Here is a 20,855-nt window from a genome sequence, read left to right as displayed (position 1 = left end):
TGGGACAGCATCAAATAAAACCTTACCACAAGGCACCCTTGCCTATTAAACAGCACATGAATGAGCCACTTGGAAAAAGCTCTGCAAGGCTGCTGGCAAAAGCTTTGCACACCTCCATGGAGGAGAGCAGAAAGCATTTCATTTACTGTCCCGCACCTAAAGGGGCATCAGCAACCTGTTGCACCCTGGCTGCTCTCTTGTTATGGCAAGAGTACGCTCAATAGCTGCTAAATTTTACCTTGGACAGACGTCCTCACGCGCCATCAACCCACCTGACAGACACACGCAGTCAGCAGCAGGGGCACGAGTCCAGCTCCCGCACCCCCCTGCCTCCTCCGGGACAGGGGAGAGGGCGAGCGAGACTGAGCCAAGCAGCCTGTGAGCGATTAAGCGTTGATCAAATCCAACTATTTCATAAAGTTTCTGGTATGCCCAACCAGCTTCAGCGGTCTCTGCACTTTGCTGTGAAACCCCTGTGATATTTATGAGAAGTCTGCAAATGGCTCCTTTGTCACTTTTTTTTTTTCTTTCACTCCTTAGTAAGTAAAGTGCAGAGTCTGAAACTTCAGAGGTGCACCTTGGCATCCCAGTGTGCTTCTCCAAGCACCCACTGAGTGCTCCCAGTGTGGGCAAGGGCACCAGAGCCCCACACCTCACAACCTGCATCCTTCCAGGGATGGCTAATGCCGCTTCTTTCACCCAAACCAGCTCCCCTTTTCCCCACCGCAAGGAAACATCCCTTCTCCCACACTGCCCTCCTGGCCACTTGCTTCCCAGCCCATCTGCAGACCCACTTCCATGGGGGGCAGACAGACAGCGGGCGCTTCGCACCTCCCCACCATAAACCTGCCCAGAGCAATTATCCAGCCCCGCTCCAGCTGGGAACACATTGCTGCCTCATTTATAGCAGCAAAGCCACACGGGCAGCAGGCAGCTGGCCCCAGGGCCGGGGTATGCACGGAGAGAAGCCGAACCCCCCCCCCCCCGCCACCAGAGGAAACGCAAACTCGGGGCGGGGGGCCGCACTGCCCGCTCCCCCCTGCCTGCCCACCCCCTGCCTGTGCCCATTAAAAAAATTAATCCCGATCGTAAAAGCTGGAGCACAGCCTGTATTTCAGGCCAAATAATAAGGGGAGGCCTTTATAAAGAAGGAATCACTGTTCAGAGGGAGGGGGATTATAAAGGTTATTTAAATTAAAAACAAACTGCACAAACAAATAAACCTCATTGCCTTCCACCCCCCCCCAACCACTGCAGCCTGAGCCCCGCATCGGCTGCCTGTTCTGCACTTTATCTGCAAACCACAGGCAAAGCAATTCCCCGCTCTGCACCCGTTTCACAATCTGCTCACTCTGAACCTTACACTACGTCAGGAATTAAACAAATATTTCCTCCTTCTTCTTCAGGGTTTCCCCACCCCGCCACCCATGAGCTTGGCTCCAAAGTCCAGCCGGGCAGCAAGCATGGGGTTGAGGTGTAACTGCCAGCTCAGAGAGCTCGGCACGCTTCCCACCGCCTCCAACAGCCCCCCAAAAAGCATCCATGGGGGTAGCTGGTGGTGGTGACAGGGTACACCAGCCCCATTGCACCGGGAGAGGCGAGAAGAAAGCTGGGGGGCAGGTGTCCCCTGCAGCCTTCCACAAAAAACAGTCCAGAAAACAGGAGAGGGGCTCTGCGAAACCCCGAGCATCCCTCCCACTGCTCAGGGATAAACGCACTAAAGCCACTGAATCTCCGTTTATCCTGCAGAAAATGAGGAACGGGGGGAAATCTTGTTTGTAGCCTTGCTCCCAAGAAAGACAAGGCTGCAGACACATGTCCTCATCCCAAATAGTCTAACACTGGGATGAGACCAGAGGTCTGGGAAGGGTAAGTGAGCTCCTGCTGGGCTGCAGAACCGGGGGCAGGCAGGGGAGGGAGAGTGGCCGGGGTCCAACACGAAGCCTTTGCCCCTGGCTCGGCATCCCCTGGGCCCATTGCTACAGTAAGGAGGCAGCCTGACACACTCCCAAAATACACCATGGACAGCCAAGGTGGGGAAGGAGGGCAATACTGAAAAACAATGCAGAGATAACAGGAACACTCTGCAGAAGTCAATTAAAATGTTAGTCAGCCCTGGAGACAGAAATCCTCAGGAAACCAGACTTCATGTGCCTGTTTCCACACAGATTACTGGCGATTATGAGTAACTGCAGCAGAAAAATCTTGATGAAAAGTCTTCTCAATCTGTCTACACTTCCGAACAGGTTTATGCTACAAATTTGGAGTTTATCTGTCTCGGAAAACACTGGAAGGGCCATAGCAGGGAACCAGCAAAGCGAGAGCATTAGATAAACCGAGGGGCCGAACATCGGAAAACCAAGTCAAGTTGGTTGAATTTTTGTGTGGTTGCTGCTATTTAATGGCAATGCCTCATTAAAATTTGGGATAAAGGAAGCTTTTGTTAAAGACCTGCTCTTTCCCTCCCCCCCATACCTTCCCTCAGGGTTTTGAGATCACATAAAAAACACATCCCCAAGCTCCTCAAGGGATTTTTTTTTTTTTTCCCAGCAAAGCCAAGGCTGACAAGACTTGACATTCCTGAAATGTTTAAATGGGGGGAGAGGGAGAAACAACAACATTTTTTCAAACCCACTTTATGCATCAGAGACAAGCAAAAATTGGCCCAGGGCCAATTTAAAAAAAAAAATTAAAAATATTTGCAAGATCATCTTAAATACTCCCAACGTTCCTGATGGAAAAGTCCCCAGCTGCACAGCGGACGCAAGCCCCCACACCAAATACTGCACATTCCTGGAGGGAGCTGCAGAGCGGAAAGACATAATCGAGGCGATTGACAAACCACCGCACACGACCGCCGGTCCGTTCCTGAGCATCCCGTGGGGACATGCCACCACTGGCACTCGCCCACGGCAGGTCTCGGGCTCTGCAGGAGGCTGGCAGGGACCAGCCTCCCCTTCCAAGCAGACGGGAGCTCTTAAAAAACACGTCCCAGCGACTTGGTAATGAGCTCGGGATGAAGAAACCTGGCTAATGAAGAGGCAAGAGCCAAGATATCCAATTTCTGCCAAATACCAGGAAAAGTATACCACTATCAGTAGCCATTATATTCATTAAATCATATACCACCCCATTTTGTAGCTTTTTCCAGGCTGGGATTTTGCTTGCCCAATGCTGTGGGACAGAACTGGGCGAGAAGGGTGCAGACAGAGCACTATAGCTTGCAATAAAACCCACCGAAGGTGATACAAACCAGATGTGGACAGTAACTCCAGGCACTCAGAGGTATTACAGCTTCATATACCAGCCACAGCATGCCAAATGCTCGGGAGCAAGCACCCATACCGCCAAAACACACTTGAGAGTGGGGAGCGTTTCAAGGGGTGCAGAACGGGTTAACGGGAACCCATCGAGCTCCACCAGCCAATTATTCTTCCTCGGCTTACTAGCACAGAAATTTGGGCATCAAAGAGGACCACAGTGTTCCACTTGTGCAATAAACTCCTTTCACCAACATCACTTCACACTTTCCAGAGTGCAAAGTTCGTGCTGATATTGTTGGCTTTCTCACTCACTGCTTTTTGGCAACGTCCCGCCTGCTTGGCTGTTCATTAATATGCAATCAGTACATTAAAGGCTTCGTTCCACAGTCCCAGCTAGGCTGTAACAGCCTTTTCCAGCAAGTGCTGTCTTGTGGGGGACAGAAGTGCAAATGTGTTTAGGTGCTCTTAAATGCTCAAAATTAAAAAAAACCCAAACCCTACATTCCTATCAATTGGGTTTTACAGAATGAGGGATTATCACCATCAATGCAAATAGTGTCCAGACAAAACTTGGGAACTATACTGAATTTACTCTCATTATGCTTTACTCCTTTATGCACCAGTTACACTACTAAATTTTTGCACAATTTACAGACTGACTAATCATAGCTATATGGCAAAGGCTGCCTAAATGCACTGGCAATGAGAAAGTTTCCACCATTTTCATCTGAATGATGGCTAACTGCGGTGCTGTGAACAGTCTCCCAAAAAAATCCCACCTGTTTTTTCAGCTGTCCTCTAATCTTCCAGATTTGAGCAGAAAGCAGGACAGCCCTGCCTCATTTACTGTCACCACAGCTGCATGGAAAACCGTATCACCATAGATCAAAATAATTCCTTCTCTTTCGGGAGTGCTTTCTGAACAGTTCTGCTTCCCAAACTCCTCATTCCTACCAGCTCCATCACTCCTAGGCCATGCGTGCAACACCCATCCCAACCAGCAAACAACTCACCTTAAGTCCCCTGTTGCTCTCTACAAAAACAAGCCATCAGCTGTTGGCTAACAAGCTCCTCAATTAAACACCCCGTATTTACTTCACAGCCTCCTCTTCTCCTGCCCCTGGGCTTGACCATTTCAGCCTCTGGTCCAGCCTGTCCCCTCCTGGCCCACCCAGCATCACCTCCTCCCCTGCTTTCTAAACAGGCACAGAAAACTTACCCCAGTCTCCCTCAATATATTATTAAATCCTGTCTTATTTTTCTTCCCTGGGAGACTAAACATAGGCTGTTACTTCAATATAAAACTAAGCACATGCTCAAAAGACAGAACAAACAGAGTTTAATTGTAAGGAGTACTAAAAAAAGCACTCTAGTTGTTTCAGGTCATTTTAAGCCACTTTAATAAGTTTCTGTCCCAATTTCTCAAGAGTTGCTTATGATGGAGATGAGCCCAACTGGAAAACCAAAATCAAGAATCCTTGAACTCTAAAGGAAGGTTTATCTGCACTTGGGCCCATATCTGTGCTGAATGCAACACAGCCAAATAACATTTTTCCATTACTTTTTATTACTATTGCTTCATGTTCTCCCCTCATGAGCACAAGGTCACATCAAAATTTCTCCAGGTGGCCCCCAGTCCCATAAATTGTTAGATATCTGGATTTACATCAGTGGGATTACACAAGATCAGCCAAATGTGCACATGCTAGAGGGAGAGGGGACAACACGGCACTTTAAAACTGGAGAGTATTTTTCATTTATAAATAGTTTACATTTTTGGATCCAGTGGCGGACAACCCGCTCAGTCTGTACTGAAACCAAAGAAATATCATGTGTGAGCACTAACCACAGTGTAACAGAGATAATAAACAACAGACAGGCAGCCATATGCAATGAGGCTAGTGCTTTTGGTAGGGGAGGCAAATTAAAATGAAAAGAAACACCAAATTCAGCAACCCTCACGCAGCTAAAGGCCCTATTAAATTTCAGAGGGACTCATTTCTCCGAGTTAGGCTACAGGAGTAACCTCCACAAGGGAGCCACAGCTCCCTGCTGTTCTTCCCTGCTCTCAGCTGTACTAAAGGTTTCAGCATCTCTCGGACCATCGCCTCAGCATTAAGGAGGGTCCAGGTACCTGCAGCAAGGAGGGACAAAGTGATGTCCACGCGGTCACACAAAGCATGTCCATAACAGATCACGGGGTGGCATCCGAGTCCCGGGGCAAAACCCTGGGTCAACGTGCACAGGAGCAGTTCAGATTCTGATCCAAGACAGACCTGGGGCACTCTTCTAAATTATACACAGAAAATAACTACAAGAAACAGGAACCTAAAACACACTGTGCATCTTGCAACCACGTACCCTGTTTTCACACCCCATGAGATTCCATTTGCAAACAGCTCATACTCGGCATCAGGCGAGTGAGGGCTGCTACGTGCAAAGCACCTGAAGTCTGCTGGGCTCCTTCAGAAGCCTCCAGCCTCATGGACTTAACTAGGAGAACTAACAGAGCCGGATTACAAATTTTCTACACCAGCCTCTGCTTTCACACCAGATGAAACTAAAATGAACGCTGACACCTGTCTTACCCATGCTTTTACAAATGTTTTCGATATTACGTCAAACAATATCCTATATCCCACAGAAAAGACAAGTCTTAAAAGAAAGCAGGACAAATCTGTGCTTGCCAAGCAGAGGAACCTGGACTTGGAGCATCTCTATTGAAATCAGCCTGCCAAGACCAATCTGATGTGTTTTATTACTGCAAGGAATTCCACAAATATGCTGGTAACTTTTGAGCGTCAGTGTGGGTTCCTAGGTAGGAAAAAACCCTCCTTAAAATATGCACTTTCCGGATTTTGAAAACACTTACCAGATGTAAGAGAATTCACAGACATTTCATCTGCCATGACAAGTGTGTAGACACCAAATCTAGCTGAAGAGGCTGAGCACCCATCTCTGTCGTGAGTGAAAGACTACAGCCAGATATGCCTGGCTGAACAAAGGTTTGTTTTCAATTATATTTCAGATTCTTCTAACAATAACTGCATGGCATCTGGCACCAACACATCTGAGCCTTTGAAGTGGTTCTTGACTTCAGCGGGAAGAGGGGGGAGGGCAAAAAAGGGAATCAATCAGCAATTTCAGTCCAAGTCAAACCTCTTCTCTGAAGAGAAAACGTTAACACCACAATCTCCCAGCACACCAGAAATGTGCTAGCAAAAACAAAAAAAAAACAAAACAAACCCCATATTTGGGTCAAAATAGCAACGGGTCTGCACTGGGGTTGCTGCTTTCTCCTTCAGAAACAAGGTAATGAGATACATGGGTCAATGTTCCCAGACACAGGAGCCTTCCTGCCTCCCAACACCTCCTCACGGCTGCCTTGGGTAGTGTGACACTCCGCATCCCCTTCCCTGTCACTCATGCTCACGCCTGTAATAAAATGCTCATGGGAAGAGACACCTAATGCCTAAACCCCAACAACCAGCAAAAGCACAATTAAATCAGAACAGGAAGGCAGCAAGCAAAGCTTGCTGTCATGTTCCCCATTCAAAATGCCATCGCTGGCCACCCAGCCCCAGGGAAAAGGCAGCACTGCCACTTCCCTATTTCTGGGCAAAACCAGCAGCTTCCACTGAGCTCTTCCACAAAGACTCATCATGAACGCACATGGAGCGTCCACAACAGACCAGGACAGCAACACGTGGGTGCTGCAGGGTGTAAACTATGGGGTGCTGGTGACCACAAGACTGAATCACCTCTGGACATTTTCAGGAGAACATCCCCAGCAGGCTTAAGCAGGTTTGCAGTGCCTGCAGGTACACGAGCTGCCAACACCCTTGCTTCCCTTTCACCTAAGTCCATCTTTAGGTATCTAAACCCCTTTTCAGATCTAGCCTTAAATGACATTGCTAGGATCACTGGGGAAGTCAGTGCAAGAGCAGGGCACCAAACCTCAGTTTTAAAATGCATATCTTCTTTATCTGGTTTGTTCAAATAAGCACAGCCGTGGTTTAACAGCAACAAGGTGGCAGAGCGCAACAGCTCCCAAGACCAGGGATGGTGGTTTTGATCAGAATTGCCTTATTCATTTTCCCCAAGCCATACCCAAGTCCTACCAACTCTTTTTGTTAGGTCAGGCAGTTTCTGGAAACATCTTCTGGCTCAAAACATTTGCAGAATTTCAAGAATCTGCTCCACAAATCTTGAGGCTGCTTTGTTCAGGAATGCTGACATGTGGGCAAAGGGAAACCAAAACGTTCCCTTGAATGCTGCAGAAAACTTTAAAGTCTGCCCAAGATGAAAAATGCAAGAGTCAGAACTCTGAAGGAAGTGTGGGGTTTCTGCTGCATTTCAAATATCTCCCTGAACACACTCTTCCAGCACGGGAACGTGGCCGTGCCAGGACTGCCTGCGTGCCTAGCAAGGCTGATGGCCTCCCCTCAAAGCAGGGCTGGAGTTAGGAATGAATAAATAAAACAGACTTTCAGATCAAGTTTTCTTGGCCTTTACAGAGATGATCACGCTGTGAAAAAGCTCTGGGCAGAGAGTCTCTTCTCCCCAGACAGGATCCACCCACTTCCCAATGCCTCCCCATCCACAAGCACCAAAGGGCAAGCATGTACTTGGTCTTCTGCACGGCCCCTGGGACAACACTTGAGTTGTCCTCTGGAAACATCCATTGCATTCCACGGAACTGAGAAAACTAGACCTCCAGCTTATCCATAAAGCCTCATATTTATAGGCTTACATTAGGTGAGACAGATCTTCACTGCTTCAATTACAGGATCATTTTCAGGCCAAGGAGTCATGCTCAAGCCAGCAGTCTGCTGGGGGCTGCCAAAATAAGGCCCAGCTCCTCCTGTGACAATGCTGCATCAGCTTGTCATTTATTTCTGCCCTGCTACCCACCAAGTCCCAACAGACACCCAGACACCATGAGACGAGGGCTGGAGGGATGCTTTTGACTCCCGATTGCCAGGGTGTGGGACACCAGCATCACAGCACTGGACCAAATGCAGATCAAAAGTGGAAAGCAACCACTGCAGTAGGCTGGGCACAGGTCAAACAGCCACATATTGCCCCAAAACCACTGTGAAATACTACACACGGAGGGGATAGGGTTGGTTCACCTTAGCTCGAAAGCCCTTAGTAGAGGTGGCCACAGAGAATGGCGAAGGAGCCAGCAACTGAAGGCGTGATGGAGGGAGCGGTGCTGGAGGGCTCCTTCCCAGCTTGTCCTCTGCCCTCACTCTCCATGGATCCAGACCTAAACAGGCATCCTGCAACCCTCTCTCCCACACCACGGCAGTGCCAGGAGGACGACCGGCTCTGATCCCCCGGGGCAGGCACGGCTGGGTGGCTCCAAAGCCATCCAAACAAGCCAAGAGGGATTCTGCATTTCAAACCTAAAAAGCAGGAAAACCATCAAAAGGCATTTCAGTCGTGACAGACCATAACCTCCCCAAAACAGTTCAAGGCTCATCTTCAATCCACTCCCAATCCCACCCCAGTCCCACAAGGGCTGTTGCTGTTATTGTCTATCACACAGCAGCGTCAGGAAACTAACTTCCCAGGGGTCGGAAATTTTCCTGCTGCCAGCTGCAAACAGCACAGGGAGCCCGAAGGGAGGGACCGAGCAGCCTGGGGAGACGGTGGGCCAAAAGGGAGATTTGAGGGATGATGCATCCTGCAATGGCGAGGCAGACGGTTTTATAACCGGCGGTCAGAATTACTCAGGAAACCATAGAGGAAGCAATTGGAAATTGTTGGACAGGGAAACTTCCCCATTTTGTTTCCAAATGTGCGGGCCCATAAGTCTGCGCTGAATTCCTCTTCTTTTAGCCATGCCTCTCACAAACAAAGCAACATTAATTAGCATGCAGCCCCAAAAATGTCCAGCTGCCGCCTCCTCCTCCTCCCCAAAAAAGGTGGATTTGTGTTGTTTTGACTTTAAAAAAAATTTATGACAAGCCTAAATGGCTTAATCACACACAGCCTGTTCCCCAGCAAGCCCCATGCTGGCATTACGACTTGCACACAGGGTGCTTGAAAACCTCGCCTTCAAGCTGGCTCAAGTATTCGCAGCTGGAGAGTGAAGCAAACAAAGTAAACAGCAGTAACCGGAGCCCAGCCGGCAGCCCGCGTACACCACCGGCTCATCGGCAGCACCGGGGCTGCCGAAAGGGACTGTCACCTGAGGACAGGGTGGGCAGGGGGGCATGCAGGCAAGGTGTTGGAAAAAAAGCTTGTGCAGTCTGAATAAAAGGAAAGCCTGGGAGCTGGAGCAAGCCCGGGAGACGCACAGAGGGATGCGGCACAGTCCCAGTGTCCCTGCCAGCTGGAAGGACAGCTCTTCAGGCTCTTGTTAAACAGACCACAAAGTGGTAGCACTTGAGACACAAGTGCTAGGAACCGTGAGAGAGAAACGCTGGAGTAAACAGCTTGGGCTGTGATTTGGCATCTCCCAAGGATGCTGCCCAGCTCTGCCTTCTCCCCATGCTTACTATAAAGCCCAGACCCCATGAGCGGCTGGAGCAGGCAGGAGCCCCCGGCAGCCATCCCTGCCCCACCACAGCGCTGCCGGGGAGCAGGGAGATGCAGACACCCAGGGCCACTGCTTCCCACCCGCAGCCGATTGCTCAACATCCATCAGGCCACAAAGGCATCTTCTTCCTGGAAATGCTGTTCCAAGAGAGGAGCAGCCAGTCACCAAAAACGATTCCCAGCTGCGGCCATGGCAGTCACAAGGGTTTGCTGCCTTGGACAAGACACTCCCCCACCACATGGGTGGCATCACTTTATACACAACGAACAACCATGCTGGTCCCCAAAGAGGCCAGGATTCGGGTGCTGCCTCCACAGCATCCCCTGCTCACAGAGCCACGGACGGGGTAACCCAGCACCAAACCTTCCACTCCTACCTACGGATATTAGCTATTGCCAGCACAATCCCAGCAAGACTCTGAAACCCTCCTTCACCAACCTCCTAATGGAGGTAAGCACAGCACTGGGCAGAGCCATGTCCCACAGCTGGGTCATCGTTATCTGCTTTTTCTGCAGGGATGGCTTAATGGCACCGCTCTCCCCCACGGAGATTCTCTGATGTCTCGTATGGGATAATCTCACACTGCTTCCTTTCCCCTGGTAGGGGTACAGCCACCCTCCCCAGCCTGCTGCCTGTGAGAGCGCTAAGCATTTCAAATTTGAGTTCACTCCTCAAATTGAAGTTGGCCAACAGCATCAAAAGCTCTGGGGCAGAGAAGAGACACACACCATCGCGCAGCCTCCTTTCTCAGGAAACCTAGGTAAAAAGCGGTACCTACCTCAAAGAGATTATTAAACGAGGGAGAAGCAAAGCCAACTGCTGTTTTAAGTAGACAGTATAAGCCAAATGCATCCTGTCAGATCTGTACAACTTTCTGTCCAAAGAGATTAACTCAAAGACCAGCACACATCTCTGCTGGTAAGGTCAGTAAGAATGAAACCAGAGCTCCTGGAAGGGGTTCAGCTCACCAAGAAGTCAAAAGCCAAGCAGCTTCACTGGGGAGCTGGACTCAGCCCCACAGAGATAAACAGATGCATTTACTAAAACTGCAGGAGCTGAAGCGAGTCCCATATGCATCCATCCCTGCAGACCAGAGAGGCAGGCTGCCAGCTCTGTGTTCGACCGGCAACAAACCAAGTGACACCACTCAAGATGAAAGTGCTCAGAAACTGGGGGTGAAGCCTCAGCTCCGCAGACCTCCTCCCAAACCAGAAAACTTCTCCTTGTCCGCTCATGCGGCAGAGGTAGAGTCCACCTATGCACCATTTAATCATCTTCATCAAACTATTTTCTAACCTACTGCAACAGGAAAAGTTCATTCATCCACTCTTACAAACAGATTCATCCAAACCCCTTAACTTCATCAATCTCAACAGCTTTTGGGTGGTCACCATCTCCATAACAAAGGAAAGTGGGAAGGAGGATATACAAGAGGTTTACAACCATGTGAAATAATAAAGCCAGCACAACTCCCACAAATGCTTCCAAATCAGAGGTCTAAAAATACACACTATCTTATTTACTCATTTAATGCAGAATGTGTGCCCTACTCCAGAAATAATCCAAAGGTGTTTGAAAGCCAAGAATTCTGACTTAAACGACTTGTTTAAGGAGGAAAAAGGAGGAACAGAGCTGTTTATAGACTAGCGTAGATAGGAACAGCACAAAAATATGCTTAGCAAAGGAAAAGTGGAAAGTATTATGACACCTTTCAAAATAAAACATCATATGGTTTGTTTAAATCTCCTAAAACAAGACAAGTCTCCCCATTTTGCCAAAACAAATGAAACACAAGTACAGATGCGAGTCTGCCTCCTGGTTCAGAAGACGACAAAGGTTCATGGTGAGTTACACAGACAAACAGAGCACGGGATGCTCTCCTGGCTCACCAGCAAGGCCAGACCACAAGCAGCAAAGAGACAAGCACCAGCCAACCGCCCTGTGTCAGCAGCACTTGGCATTTCTGCACTACCCATGCCTGTCATCGCCAGAGAGGTGCGGGAGTGATGAAATAAATGGGCATGAGAGAAGGGGGAGAGGGTGGGGAACATTCAGGTGCCACCTAGATCATCAAAAGATACCTCCTCACCCCTTGCAAATAACAGAGAGGTCACTGCTGACATGGGCTACGCGTGCATCCCTGCCATACTCCCCATCCCCATGTCCCCTTGGGGCTGCAAAGCCCGGTGAGAAAGGAAGAAATCCTGTGGCTCCATGCACCTTCCAGCTCCAACTCAATGCAACCACCTTGTGCTGGGGAAGAGCCAAATTTGGGTTACCTGCTCATGGACTGGGCTGCTGCGGGAACAGCCCACACTGTCCAGACTGCTAGAGGATATTTTTTTTTAGGTCTGTGCTAAAGGAAGGCTTCTGGTTCTTTTTCACAGTTCTCAAACCTGGGTGGACCACAGCTGACCGAGGCACAGCAAAAAGCAAGCAAAGGCTGTTTGGGGCTGCTCCCCAGGCAGTGGTGGTGGAGAACGAGCTCCAGCCTTTCCCCCCACGCACGCAGCGGAGGAAGGAGAGGCACCAGTGTTTGGACAACTGGAACACATTTAGGGGGTGATTTTTCACAGGGCCTCCAGCCAGGCTGTTTCCTACGATAGCCGTTTTATTATCCATGATACAATCCACAGACCAGCAGCTCCCCCATCCACGAGGTCTCCCACCGTTCCACTCCTATGGGGACATCACCCACATCGAGCCCCTCCAATGGGACACCTATGCACCCAGGGCACCTCCAGCATTGCATCCTTAAATGCAAGCAGAAGACAACACCCAGCAAACCTGCCACCTCCATCTGAATATCTTCCACCAAGCCCTCAGCACATCCAGTTCAATACCTTCAATCCCAGTACCCATCTGTACTGGTGATCAAACAGCACCAGCCAAGCACTGCCACGTGTGCTGCAAGCACCGGCCCACTGGCCAGCCGTCGCTTTAGAAGTATTTTTTAGATGACAGATAACATAGAAAACCTGTGTTTATATTGGCGCACGGGAGGCTAAAACAGACTTTAAGTGCGGTTATAAAACAGCCCAGTCTACACCGGCTAGGCAAAATGTGTTTTGAGCTTGCAGGGCAGTATTTGGAGGGAGGCTCATTAGTAGCTGGTGTTGATGGAAAACTCTCCAGGAGAGAGGAATACTCACAGCACCAAAAGACAACGGAGTCCCATCCTGCGAGGTGCCCATCACAAAAGCACAGGCTTTGGGCAACCAGGGAGAGACACATCGATGGTGAGGATGGATCCATGTCCCTGTGTGTGGGGAAGCAGCACAACCCCACCTTTGCATTTTGCACCTCTCATTTCCTTCTTGCACCTGAGGGCTTGTCCTGCCTTCCTGCAGACAGCAAAAAACTGCCAGCTGGAGGAGATGGTCTAGGAAAAAAGCATCTTATTTCAAGATTTCACAGCCAAATTCCCACTGAACTCAAAGGTTGTGTTTTCTAATCTGAAAGGATTAATCTAAAAACAGGTGCCCTGAACAAAAGGGAAACGTTTGCGATACACACCCTGTATAGGTGAGCAGGGTTTACAAGAAATGCATTTAAGACTGCACCTCTGCAGATTTCCAAAATTAATGTGACTGCCCCAGGGTGACCAACAAAGATACCAAAGAAAAATTAACAAACAAGAGTTACTGCCTCATTATAAGCAGCAATATCAAGACTACCTAACCTCCCCCCCCCAAAGACAAATTCTCTTGCACACAAAACTTTAGCTCCAGAGCAAAGCTTTAGACAGCTAATGCATTTTTAAATGCAACTTGTGCATGACACTGGAGTATGTGTTTTATAAACCTGTAGCTCTGTGTAAAGCTGTTCAATTGTAAAGGGCCTCTAATACTTCTCCTGCTGAAACCCATGCAAAGCCACTGCAGCAAACTACAAAACTGCTGTGACAAGCGCAGATAACCAACTATCCTGCCTGCAGATCCAGCATGGTTAACATTAATAAAAACTAGGCAGATGGCTACCGTTTGAGACCCATCTTTCAATTCTTACTCAAACTGAAAATGCAACCATGCAGAAGTAAACCATGCTCCTGGAATTGGATGTGACATGTCATCAGGTCTTGAGAGGTGCCCCCAAAATAGCAGGGCCTGCTTCTAGACTTCTCCAAAATTATACGGTTGTGGCTTGAGAGACAGCATGCTGAAAATATAATAAGGGAGCATAACATATTACATATGTTGTGGTCCTGCTCCGAAACTGGAAGAGGCTAGGGTTGAAGGACTTTTGGGCTGCAGTGCAGGACTTGGTTAACTATTAATGGATGACTCAGCTACAATAATAATAGGTATTTCATGTTGTGCGCTAGCACAACAGCATCCTGGTCCTTGACTTGGGTCCCTATGCACGGCAGGAAAAAGAATACTTCGTAGCACATCATTTAATAGCTAGACGTACAAGGAAATATGAAAGAAGGTTTATTCACCCTTTGTTTCTTCCTGCAGCCTCACGCTCTGCTCCTTCCTTCACATGCCACTAAAAACCAGCAAGGGACTTCAGAGGAGAGCTGCCAGTGGGTGCCCGGCGTCCCAGGCTTGCATGAAACCACAACCCAGACCAAGGAGCTATGTTTTTCCCCTGTTACTCACCAAAGCAGTGCTCTATGTTAAATCACTCCTCTTGCCCTGAGAACGAGGTGCTAATTCCTGCCCAGCCCTGGTCCTGCAGAGCTGATGAATCTGGAGCCTGGATTTTCTGCAGATGGCTCTTCCCAACAGCATTAGCCTAAATTATCTCTACTCCATTCATCCACATGACCCCAGCTCCACACTGCAAAACAAGGGAGTCACACTGGGCGATTAGGTTAGCAGCACAAAATGATTATGTTAAAAAGCTGATGAGCTGAGCTAACTCAATCCAAGGTGTCTCACGGGGCAGACAACAAGATCAATTAAAAGCCCTGCAGCCCTAATTGAGAGTTTCTGGGTGCGGCTGACATACAAGTCAGGGACAATACACAAGTTCTCATCAGAGCTACTAAGGAATGAAAGCCATCATCCCATTTTGCAGCCACTCAAACTTCAAGACACAACTTTTCACCCCTCTTCAAGGCATCAAAGCAACCAGAACCCAAAGGCAGGCACTGCTTTTGCACGGCCAGGGCCTCCTGGCGCTCACCAATTCCCAGGTGCCCCGCAGAGCCAGTGGGAGCTGCACATGTATTCAGGACCCAGGTGTATGCACAGAGTCAGGAAGGTGTTTCTGCAGCACCTGGGGGAGTGCCTCAACGTGAAGCCACCTTGAACCCTTCCAGCACACTCTGCTAAAGCTGCACACTGGGGAGCATCCTTCCAGTGCTCCAGGACTTCCCTGCGCCAGGTGGAGTTCACGCCAACTAAAGCCCCATCTCAGCAAAGTGCTTCTGCATCTGCCTAAATCCCCATTAGAGACAAGACTCCAGCACCGGCTTAACTTTAAGCAGGGATGTTAAATCTCACCCAATGCTCAAGGAAGCATTTAAGTACCTGAAGTGCTTTGTTGAAGTGTCTGGGCTCCCAAACATATCACTTTACCACATCTAGCCTCTTGATGCCAGTAAGCAAAGGGAGAAGGCAGTCAACCTCACATTTGCTCCTTCATCCCTTAAACTTCGAGTAGAAACTCCTGCAAGGCTCAGCCACCCCCAAACCTTACATCCACAGAACTGTAGAGCAGTTTGCACAAGCAAAGGAAAAAAAATATTAAGCTGTATCTAACACAATAATGCTCGATTTTGCTTGAGAACAATTGATGGTGTGTTCGTCTTTTCGGCTGCCTACTGAGATGCTCGTTCCCCTGCCCTGGGAAATTTTCCCTCTGCGGCTCCTCCTCCCCCAGCTCCCAGACCATCCATTCTCCCCTTTTCAAACTGCACCCATTGTAAATGGCACTGAATATTAACACAGCCCATTGAGCACTTGCTCCTTTTGTATGGGACCCCTGCGTTTCAAATTGCAGTCACTGTAGAGAGGAAAAGCCTCGAAGTGATTAAATGCCATGAAGTTTCTCAAAAGGAGAGAGGAATATGCAGAGGAGGCTGAGGGGGTCCTAGAGCCTTTCACTTGAAGCCAGGGGCTTCTGCAAGAGCCAGAAAGGCTTCTTGGTGGGGGTATTTTATCCCATTCAGGCTTCATTATGAATCTCAGATGTCCTTCTAATCCTAGTCTGATTGAGGTAATTTCTGCCCCAGCTGTGGCTCAGTCAGGGATTAAGATGAGAAGACCAGACAGCAGTTGCAAAAGGGCTTGCTGTTAACTGCTGTTCTCCAGTGAGCACCAATAAATATCGCAGCATGCTGAGGGTGGTCAGCGAATCCACCGACACATGTTCACACAGGAAGGGTGGATTTATTTGCAAGCACGTGTATTTATTTGTGCATAAGCAGCAGGCTGGGACAGGCACTGCTTTGCAAGGAAAGGCTTTGCTGTTACCCCACCAGGACCAAGCTCCAGAGCAGCAAATGCAAGCCTGTAGGGTGCAGAGCCATCCCGCAGCCCCAGGGCTGGAAACCTTCCCTGAGCAAGGCCACTGCTGAGGACGATGCTCCAGGAAGCACCAAACCCAAGTGTCATCATAAATTGAGCAGGATTTCTTTTACAAGCACCACCAGCTCCCACCACTGTCCCACTTGAGCAGGAAACCTTCCTTGGACCACCACCCAGGAAGGAGCCACTGGCTTTGCAGAATTTCTTTGGGTTTCCACTCCCCTTCCCCAGGAGGAGCAAGAGAGACCGGCCACCTGCACCAATCCACGTCCCCTTCTCCCAAACCATCCTTCCAAGCCCAGTGGCCCCCCGCGCTGCCGGCACACGGTGAGGGCTCTGCAGCTGCACAGGGCCAGGCACCGCGAGCCTGGGGTGACGATTACTTAATCTTTGTTCCATTATTTCAGCGGGGCTGGAAGTAGGACATGCAGGGGAGGAATTGCCAGCAGCACTCCCCACTCCCGGCAGCATCAGCAGGAGAGTCCGTCACCCCCCTCTTTCCCTTCCAGCATCTGTAGAGGAGTGTGAGTTACTCCGGAGCCCGAGAGCAACTAATATCCATCTCCAGAGAGCACCATGCACACAGGCAGTGGCACAGCAAGTTTTTTGCAGAGCCCCACTCTGCTCTACCAAGTAAGCAAAGAAGCTACCCTAACATGTGAGAGCAGAGCAACAAGACCTGACACATTAAAACCCCAGTTTAGCAAGAAATTTTAAGCTAATAGGTAATTTTGAGCACAACTATTCAGTTTCATTGCCTTCAACAAAATCTTTGCGTCCATATACTTGAGCACAGCAAGAGTCTGCTCCTGACTCCAAGTTCAAATGCACTTCCAGGCCCTAAAACCAGGCACCCACAGGATTTTCAAAAGCATCCAGATGCTTTGCCCAGCTCTCTCCAGAGAGCAGCAACACTGTGCAAACAGCCAACATCCATGCAGCTGGTGCCTCAGGGCAACCTACCCATATAGCCAAACCCCAGAACCTCCCTGGAAAACCGAGAGCAGCTCTTAGCCCAGCTCTCCTGGGCACTTGAGGACTCTGCCTTGTTCCCAGACATGCCAGGCACATACTGACCCAGAGGCAGAACGGTCCGTGCACCGATGCCCAGTATCCCAAGAAAACTTTCCCTAGTCATTTGAGTCAAAAACAACACACAACACATCTGTTTAAAATAAAACCTTTCTTTCCTCCAGACCATACCAGCAATGAATTAGCTATCCAACCGCACTTCCACAGCCCCAAAGCCTTCTCACCATTAAAATCTGTACCCCAAACACTATTGCTTTATCACTAAAAAGGAAGAAAAAGCCCACCCCCTCTCTCATACATGATGCCTAGAAGAAATCTCTCTTCTACCACTCCTCAAAAATTAAGATGCACAGAGACAGAAACAGAGGATGCAGGGGATGTGCCATATCACCAACACTACTGGAGCCCTGCACCTGGCTTTTCTGGGCACGAAGCATTTTGTACTTATGCTCAGCCCTAAAGTTTATGCCACGTATCACACTCTAATGTAAAGAGAGATTTCAGACTTAAGCACCAAAAGACATGAAGCATCTCCGGCAGCCTCAAACTGAGAACACTGCAAAGGGGTCCTGCACAGCAACTACCCAGCAGAGTTTGATTCTCGCAGCATCCCCCACGCACCAGGGAGTTTTCACAACCACAGAGCTCGCAGCAGTTGGGTACGAGGACAGTATGGGTCACGTCAGAGTGTTGCAATGTGCCCTACGCAGGGCTGCTCAGCCAGCAAGTCCTGCACACTTCTATAACTGGCATGCAGTACTGAGCTGCCCGTTGCTTTTAAGGAAAAAAAACCGCACACATCTGTGCCACGCTGCATTAACTATGAGCAACTGCAGTCCACCAGCCCTTCTGCACATCAGTTATGCCTTCTGAAAGCTAGGGAGAAAAATTACAACTCCAAGCTCTACTGCCAAAAGAGAAATAACAATAGTTTCAAAATATCCCAATGCTTTTCCTCAGTACTGATAGTCCTGTTGACAAAATACGCGGCACGATTAAGTCTGTTCCAGAACCCTCCCCCGTGTGCCGAGCCACATTTCCAACCCTACAAACAAAAGCTTTATCTCCAACACACTGAAAACTGACTCCAAGCACTGCTTCAGTATTGTGGCACTCATTAGGAATAAAAGATAAACTGCTAAGGAGGGATTTTTCAATAGCACTTTAATGAAGTTAAAGCACAGCCACCAGAGTCACTGAAAACAGGATTTATCTTGTCTCCCATTAGCGATCGAACATGCCCAAGCTTATCACCCCAGGGATGCACGGCTCCAATATTGCCAATCTCACCCCAATTTACGGCCCGGGGACCCGCACCCCCAGGCTGCGTGGCTACAGCAGCCTGGGGTCACTGCAAACCATTTGCCTTCTGTTACTTTAAAAGGGCACGTTAAAAAAAAAAAACAACACAAACAAAAAGTAACAAAGATAGTTGCTTAGAGGTAACTTTTCCCCAACACATGGTGCTTCTATAGAGGACATTAAACAAGTACTAAAAAAAGAGTTAGCAACCCTCTGCACCAGAAATTAGCATTTATGATCCTACCCAGCATGAAAAACATGCTTCAGCTTTGTGTCCCTAAACTGAAATAAGCTATTTAAGTGATTTTTAAGTGAGTAGAAACAATGTTACTTCAAAAACAAAAGTACTTGCAATAGCTTAAGTGTCTGCTTTTTCTATTAGCTACGGAGAAAGAAAAAACCCTTCATTTCGTATTGTCAGATATGAAAGCCATCACAAATTTCCACTTTAGCTAATTTTTTGGTTAGTTTAGAATTTACAAAGTTACAAACCATATGCTAAGTGGTTAAAAGATCAACAGCCCACAGGTCCGTAGCAATAGATTTATACGTGCTATTACTTCACCAATAAAATTCAAACTGAAAGACACTCAAAAATCTGTTCCATATGAAAAAGACACTCCTGGGTATTAGCACTCCTGAAAAAAAACACAACAATAAATTTCTTCAGACTGGGCTATTAATGCATTTCTCTGCATGAACAAAGATACACTGTCCTAATTTAAGAGGTGCATGAGGATGCTGGAATTATGCTGAGAAGACTAAAAGCTTGCTCTGAAAGGTGCCCAAGGCTGAAGGACGGATCCTTCAGAGCACACAGCGACAGGTGAATGGGATAAGTCAAGGTTTTAATGCAGAGGCCACACGTTGCTCTCGGTACGACACCTGATAATTTCATGTAAAACAAGGCATTTCTGCAGCCAAAAGTGAATAATACCAGGAGAACCTGACAAACCTCTAATAATTCTTCTTAATAAGGAGCTGGACAATCTCCAGCAACACTTCAGTGACCGTTCTCTCTCCTGGCAGAGCTGAGGAGTATCTATTATAACCAGGGGTTTTATAGATTCAATAATCTATAAGTCTGTTCAAACAGCAGAAAGGCCCAGCAACAGCAGCTCTCAGACACTTTTCCCTCTCCCTTTCTAGGTCCTTATTTCCCCAAGGTTAGCTGACAGTCGACGACACTGATTTTTACAAGTTTATGAGCACATACACACATACCATCAGTCCTCCTGCAGTGTCACTGTCAAATGAATTGAGCTGTCAAAGCCGAGAGCACGCTTCCCCCTTCCCCGAATCTCCTGTGCTTCACGTGTCTGATGTTGTATTTCAGATCTTACCGGGTCAGAGCAGCGGTTGCACAACCAGAGCAGACTCACTGCACTTTACGGGAAACGGCAGTCACGCTGTCCTGCACTTGGGCATGTACCTGAACACTTTAAAACACCCTTTGAGGGGCAAACAACAAAAAAAAAAAGCAGCAGCACTGTTTTAATCACCAGGTGCTGGGCTATAAGCTCAGCTACCATCCAGGGCATACGATACGCTGCAGGTTAATAACTTTGCTAGACGAACAAGTACTGAGGGAATCACAGCCAGCCACGCAGCCTTTATTGGAAAGCAACACCTGGGTTTTTTTTTTCTTGAAACACCCCAACAAGCACCGCAAGAGCCTGCGACTCTCGTTCCGACTCACGCTCCCTACCTCACCGGCCTTCACACCTGAGCCGTCGGCAGCTCCGAACGTCCGAAGGGAGAGCGCAGCCCCGGCGCTGGGGTCCAACGTTTCGGCAACCGGGCGCGATGCGGGTTTGCAGCACCAAGGCCCGGGCTTTGGGATGGATCTCCTAATAAGGATTCGGGAACCCAAGCTGGCCGTTATCTCCAGCAGATTCCCATCGTTAGAGGAGACCAAACCCGCTCCTGGCTCCTCTTTCCTCCGAGACACCGGTACGGAGGAGAGGGAGAGCCCGCCCGGCAGCCCCCCTATCCGCTCAACCGGGACCCGCATCGCCCCCCGCTCCGGGTGGGAGCCTGAGGAGCCACCGGATCACCGGAGAAGTTTCACACCGCGCAGCTCAGCGCCTACAAGGCTTTAAAAAATACAAACCTGAGGGGTTTTTTTTTGGGGGGGGGGGTAGAGATTTTGTTTGTTTTACAAGCCCTCCCCGCCCCGCTGCGCCCAGCTCCCGGCGGAGCGGGGCTGCCCAAACCCCCAACCCCTCG

General features: G+C 48.9%; 1 protein-coding gene across 1 annotated transcript in view; it reads right to left on the bottom strand.

Moving 5' to 3' along the window:
- Positions 1-20,640, bottom strand: part of LRIG1 (leucine-rich repeats and immunoglobulin-like domains 1) — a 92,438-nt gene extending 71,798 nt beyond the window's left edge. The window contains exon 1 of the mRNA XM_010573309.1: positions 20,294-20,640. Within this exon, the coding sequence (XP_010571611.1) occupies positions 20,294-20,640 (347 nt within the window). The remainder of the gene's footprint in view (positions 1-20,293) is intronic.
- Positions 20,641-20,855: the final 215 nt, after the last annotated feature.

This window comes from Haliaeetus leucocephalus, unplaced genomic scaffold, assembly GCF_000737465.1.
Source record: "Haliaeetus leucocephalus isolate CR32 unplaced genomic scaffold, Haliaeetus_leucocephalus-4.0 Scaffold2, whole genome shotgun sequence".
Classification (NCBI taxonomy): Eukaryota; Metazoa; Chordata; class Aves; order Accipitriformes; family Accipitridae; genus Haliaeetus; species Haliaeetus leucocephalus.
Note: the sequence above shows the minus strand (reverse complement) of the source record. Positions and strands in the feature narration are given on the sequence as shown.